Source organism: Pagrus major, chromosome 21 (genome assembly GCF_040436345.1).
Source record: "Pagrus major chromosome 21, Pma_NU_1.0".
In the NCBI taxonomy this organism is placed as follows: Eukaryota; Metazoa; Chordata; class Actinopteri; order Spariformes; family Sparidae; genus Pagrus; species Pagrus major.
Window position 1 is genome coordinate 25,309,973 of NC_133235.1, and position 6,582 is coordinate 25,316,554.

At 37.4% G+C, this 6,582-nt stretch overlaps 1 protein-coding gene across 1 annotated transcript; it reads left to right on the top strand.

The window, feature by feature from the left end:
- Positions 1–3,056: 3,056 nt before the first annotated feature.
- ccl20a.3 (chemokine (C-C motif) ligand 20a, duplicate 3) lies at positions 3,057–4,021 on the top strand. Its single transcript, XM_073491524.1, has 4 exons — positions 3,057–3,244; positions 3,344–3,452; positions 3,563–3,649; positions 3,771–4,021. The coding sequence occupies exons 1-4, from the start codon at positions 3,166–3,168 to the stop codon at positions 3,817–3,819; spliced, it is 324 nt and encodes a 107-aa protein (XP_073347625.1). The 5' UTR covers positions 3,057–3,165; the 3' UTR covers positions 3,820–4,021.
- The last annotated feature ends 2,561 nt before the right edge of the window (positions 4,022–6,582 follow it).

Genomic DNA, 6,582 nt, shown 5'->3' on the forward strand with positions numbered 1-6,582 from the left:
CATGATGCAATGTAGACGCGACAGTTTTTCAGTAATTATGACCGCACACTGCATTTCACTGTATTTATTTTCCACTCCAGCACCCCCGTTTAACATTACACATCACCTGGCTTATAAAAAGCTTTTATTTACCATAGGGAAATGCAAATGATCCAACGAGAGTGATGCAGATGTGACCAGCAAGTAAAAGCAGCGACACGCAAGTCAGAGTAAATCCATGAACATGTTTTTCCAGCGTCCAAACACAGTAAAAAAAATATCTTAAATGCCAAGTACCCAAAGGTATAAAGACAGCCCACACACACATCTTTAGGACAAAGTTCACACAGATGTTGGTGAAGGTTCTCAGTCATCCAGGTCACGGTTATTTTAAATGCTACATCGTAGGTGACTGTGCGTGTTTCAGTTTCTTGGAGATGATTCACCTCTCATCCAAGAGGCTTCTTCAGTGTGTGTGTGTGTTTGTGTGTGTCAGACGCTGTTTTTTGAAATAACATTTCATCTTCATCTTCGGATGCTCTGATGAAGGCCCCTCGGCTAAAACGTTCAACAGAATAAATTGGTGAGTTTGAGATTTGTCAAGTTTGTTGAGGATTTCTGTGTGTGCTTCCTTTATAGCTTTGGGTGTTCAGCAGTTGGAATATATGACTTTGGTTTATTACCACAAAATAAAACACTGGAGAGGCTCATCTTCTAAAAGATTAAAGCAACGAATGTAACTTCCTCCGAGCCGCCAAAACAAAGCGTCAGCAACTGATGAACTGGGGGTGACAATCAACAATCAGCTATCTTTCTACAGGAGGTTACATTTTGTGAATGAACACATTTATTTTTAAGGTTATAATTTTATACAATCTACCAAGATAAGATAAGATAAGATAAGATGAGATAAGATAAGATAAGATAAGATAAGATAAGATAAGATGAGATAAGATGAGATAAGATAAGATAAGATAAGATAAGATAAGATAAGATAAGATAAGATAAGATGCTACAAACATTTACAGTACAATAGAAAAACCAGTAAACAAGCAGTAACAACCAGTGGGTTCCCCGGGTCAGGGTCCCACACTGGGCCCAGTTTTAAGACAGTAAAGAGCATTAAATATTAGTGAAATATACAAAATATAAAGTGTTGAATTAGTTAAATGCAAAAACAATAGAAGTAAGACAAGTTAACTACAAGAGAAAACTATAAACAAACAAAAATAAAATATTTAGTTCAAATGGCAAAGACACTGAAATTAAAATTGGAGGTAATGAAAAGAAGTAGGATCACACACCTGATCATCAACATAATAATAATACACATGATATTAAACATTAATTAAAATGATGAGCAGTATTGCACATGATATTGAAAGAGTAGTTGTCGTAGTATCAGACAAAGTCCTCGTTTCACAGAGGACATCTTGACATGTCACAAGGAGGAAGGTGTAAAAAGCTGCTTCGCTCTCGGGCTCTGGTGAAGCCTTTATTACTAACACTTGAGCTTTTCTTAATATGACAAGTGTGAAAAAAAACTCTTTTACAGCTCTGATGTCTCTAGAGAACCAGGTAAAGTTAATCTCCCTGCTGAGCGTTAAACGTCCTGAAAACCTGCTGTATTTACTCACTCGCCTCCTTATAAGCAAAGTGATCCTGAAGCAGATTTCTGAATTTTGAATAGTTTCTATCAAATGTCAACCGTTTGGGATATTTCTCATTATACATCTTTGCATATCTTTTTTTTCTTCTCTGTGGTTTTGAGTGGGCTGTGAAAAGGGTCTATTGAAATAGGTGGGTGTCAGTAGGTGTCACTCGATGTCTTGTTCTCACAGACACGTGGCTTCTTCAAATATACCTTTCATTAAAGGACAGGTTCACATTTTTAAAGTCTGTATGCGCACATGTACATTTAAAAAAAGACTTAACATTGAAAGATATCAAGTTAATTTGAGTTCCACAGACGGCTGAAGCCTCATATTCACTAAATTAGCCCGTCACTTACATTTGAGTCGCGCTGGAAAGCGACTACTTCAAGTCTTACCTGAACAGAAAGAGAGATTACAGTATTTTATTAACGCATGAGCACACGACTATTGTTTTAAGTTTGGTCTCACTGTTACAGCGGAATAATAAAAGCAACATATAATTAAGTTGAATTGTAATATGCAAAATGCAGGTCGCAGGAAATCAGTGAAGAGTTGCGTGCTCCGTATATGTGGTTTGGTTTTGGTGGAAAGTTGATGATGCAGAGTCGGACAGACATTTAAGTGTATCATGACCTATTTCAATGCACCCCATCTTTCCTTTGATGCACGGTTCTTGACTATAAAGTAAGTGTTCCTCTGACCTAGAAAACAACCTCTGTACCTCAATGCAACCTACTTGTTGCAGCCCACATCAAGTGCAGAATGATCTCTCCTGTGAAACTGACTCCTCTCTCAGCTCTCTCTGTCCAACTTGATTTGAAATAATTAGCTTTGGTTTATATTCTGCCGTTAGCCGTATTGTGCGCAGGGTGAGAGTAATTAGGAGGGAGACACACCTTTTGTAACTTTCCAAGCTTGTATTGTTATATGGAGGTGTGGTGAACTGAAGATTTAACATGTGTGACCGAACACTAATTGAATTAGTTTTATAGGTAGATGTTCAACAGTTTCATATATTTATTTTTATTCTGTCTGATTCTATTTTCTTCTGTTCATATCTGTTATGTAATTGTGCTGAGCCACTATTCAGAAACATGACCGTTCCCTCATACTGGTTGTTTTTATTTATTTTCCTGCAACTTCATCTTTCAACACTTTCCACGTACTTGGAATTTTGCAAATTGATATCTTCTCTTTTATCAACACAGACGCACTCATGCAAAAATAATCTGAACTTCTTTATTCACAGCTGAGTGACAATGCCACTACTGTGTGAGTGTGTGTGATACATCTCTCCCCCCCACCTTCCCTTTTTTTTTTTCTTTTGCTGGGGAAAGTGAGGGGGGTTTTCTGTGATGGTGCAACACTTCAATCTCATGTTTTTTTCTGTGTGGAAGTTCCAGGTTGTCTGGAGGGATATATAAGCCTGCTGTGTTCAGCAGGTTGTCACCACAGCCTCTCTGACTCCACCCGAAGACAGGACGAGACGCCAGCTCAACTCAGAGTCACAGCTGCCAACACAGAGTGAGACATGGTGTCAGTCAAAGCTTCAGTGATGGCGATCGCACTGCTCACCTTTTGTCTGCTGAAGGCAAACACAACTGCAGCAGGTACGCACTGTTCTGTTTTCTGGCCATGATAGACGAATGCATTTCTCTCTCTTTACTTACATTTTTTCTAATCGGATCATCTTTCCTCTCGATTAACAGCGTCTGCTGGATGTTGTCGAAATTACACGACAAGAAAACTGCCATTTCCTGCGATCAGGGGATACTCAGTCCAGACTATCACAGGAATGTGTCACATCAATGCCATCATGTGAGTATCAGTAAAATGATTTTTAGCAGAAAATCAAACAACACAGGAGACACAACATTGGTGTTTATCATAAGTGTGTAATTATTCATCTCTTTCCTTTAAATCTACAGTTTCCACTATACTTTCAACAAAAAGAAGGGAATGGCGTGCACCAATCCTGCTCTGCCCTGGGTGATGGACTACGTCAACCGTTTGAGGTGCGATTTCAACAAAGAAATTGTGCAATATATTCTGAAAAACACTATAATTCTGCAGGCTTTTAAAATGTATTTTCACAAGAGTATCACTAAATTAAAACTTGACCTATTTTCATTGCAGGAATAAAGCACAAAAGGTTCACGACCAGACCTCAAGAGGTCAGAAATGAAGTGATTCAGCTTTCTGAAGAGAGACGACGGAGGCCAGCCGCAGCAAACACACTGTTTTATATCTCAGCTTTGCTTTATGTCCAGTAAAATAGTGATGTTTCACAGAGCAATGTCTAAAATATTTTTATATTCTTTGTCAATATGTCATATTTGTACATTTTGTAAAATAAAAGGATTAAAGTTTTGTTTGAATATAAAAAACTGTCTAATGTGTTTTTGTGGCTACATTATAGTGTAGCAGACAGAAGTCTAAATACAACATGTGTACTTTTCCCCGACAGCACACAACTTTGTTATCTCAACTTCCTTGTTTATGTTCTCACGGTGAAAAAAATTCCAGCGCTAGAAGTTTTGCGTCCCGTGATCAAAAGCTGTCAATAGTTTATCAGCGAGTGATGAAAGTCCTGTGACATCAGGAGGAGGAAGTGTCAGAGCTGTTTACATAGAGTACGCAGCAGAACAGGTATTTCCATGTTGACACGCAGCCGGCATCAGCTGTACTGAAGCGTAACACCTTGTTTAGAGGTCACAGAAACTAATACTGTTGGAAACACAGAACAGCGTCCTTTAAATTTCATTTTTGGATCATTTGTTTAGCTTTTTTAAAATTTTAAATCATGCATCTCAGGTCATCAGGCTTTCATTCTGTGGTCCTGGATGAGTTTTTGTATTTTTTTTTCTATTTTTCACTAGATAAGGCAATTTATCTGTGTTTTGGCCCCATATGCCAAAAACATGCTATTTCCCTTGTGTCCCATAGGGGGCCTTGCCTCAAATTAAAACTTAAAACTCATACAACTGATAAAAGACCATATTAAGTACAAAAAAATGTTACATGTCAAAAGCTGCCATGGAAATACTATAAGTTGAGAATATGGAAAATGACAATTGACAAAGTGATTTTTCATTTAAAAAAACAGTGGCATCATGTAACCCAGTGGAAGATAAAAATAATATTAATATACATTTTTTTGACATTGTACTAAATTTGGTCTAAGTACATTATTTTTATCAGTTGCATGAGGGTTTAAGAACAATTTTACATGTTTTTGTTTTTTTTAAATACCCTTAAAAGGCCAGAGAGGCATCATCACAGAATTGCATCCTGAGTTTTATGCTTCTGTAACACATTTCCTCACAGTCCCGCATAAAGTATCAGATCATTTTTGAAATAGTTTTGGACATTTGTGAAGAATTTACAATCTAAACTCGCATGACCGTCAATGAAAAAAGACTCAATGTTGACTTATTTGTAAGCTTGAAGTTAGGCTGCCCATATTTAGCCTAACTTTTTCTCAAGTGGCCACCAAAGCAATATGCGACAAGTATGGGACAATGGTAAAAGTTAGAATAATAACAATAGAGAGTATAAGAACAAGCACAAAAGAGCTGTGAAGTTAGAAAGCTCACCAAAGTTGAACAAAAATAGCTGACGTTAGCTGCTGTAAGCTAACAACTAGGTGAGCAAACAGGCCTCTACACGTGGCATCAAACCTCCTGATGAATTACACTGGTGTGTTTTATGGCTAATGAAGTCGACTATCATGTGAATACATTATTATTCTTCTTTGAGACGCAGCATTGTCTTAAAAGGGAGCAGAGCTTTTTAAATGTAATGTAAGATTAGTGAGGAGATGAAATAATTAATCCAGGTGAACCGTGAATTTCAACTAAATACACTTTAAAGCAACCGAGCAACTCGGCTTCTTTCCTCTGATCTCTCTCTCTGTGTAACTGTAGAAAGGAGCTGTGCAGCTTAAGCACGAGAAGGCAGCTCTGCAGATGAGACAGACAGGAAGCAGACATTAATCGCCACAAAAAATAATCAGTCGTCTTCTTATAAGTCCGCTTAACGCTAAGCTATCTGTCAGACTGCCTGATTGTGGTAAAGTTGGTATTTTTGACAAGTTATGCAGCGTGATTATGTAAGACCATCTTCATAAAGGTTTAATGTGTAAGAGTTGGCCACTTTCAAACAGAGAGCAGCAAATCAGCAGAGGAACCACTAACTGCTTTTTATACTCTTTTCTGCTGAAGGTACTAGCTGCCATTTAGTTTACCAGCTAGTTAGCCGTGCAGCTAGTGGCTCTAACATGGCACCAGTCTCTGCAGGCCAGTAGCTCGGAGCAAAGGGGGTCCTGAAGGCAACACTACCGGGGTCAGCAGCCTCCTTCTTTAACATGGTGTCAAAACTGATATTTCTTCACTTTGTGTTGATAATTTTAGTTGTTTTTTTTAATGTTTGACAGTAGAATTCTTATATTATCTATATTATATAATATATATATTACATATTGCACCTTGAATTGTAAATTGGGAAATTAAAAAGAAATAAAAATGAGATTCTAATGAGGGGAGGGGAGGAAATTTAAACAAATGCAGGCAGGATGTAGGAATTATTATGAAACTGTCTTGCTTTTCTGGCCCGACTTGGTGGTTTCAGAACTAACTGAGAACTAATAAAATAAAAATACGACAACACAGTATTCAGGGACCTTTGGTCTGATAATGATTAAAACTTTGCTCCTATCAACCTTCAAACAAATTCATAGGCTCATTGATAATAATACAATTAATCAGTTTTGTTCCCCAGTTGCTTTATCATGAGAAATTATTAGTTATGTTAATATTAAAAACATTTCTCTACAGCACTTATATACAAACCAGAAACAGGGTTAGTGTTGTTAGTGTTCGTTGTAACTCTTACAAAAGAGATGATAAAAAGCATAAATACATTTTAAATCAAAGACGAGCTACGCAGA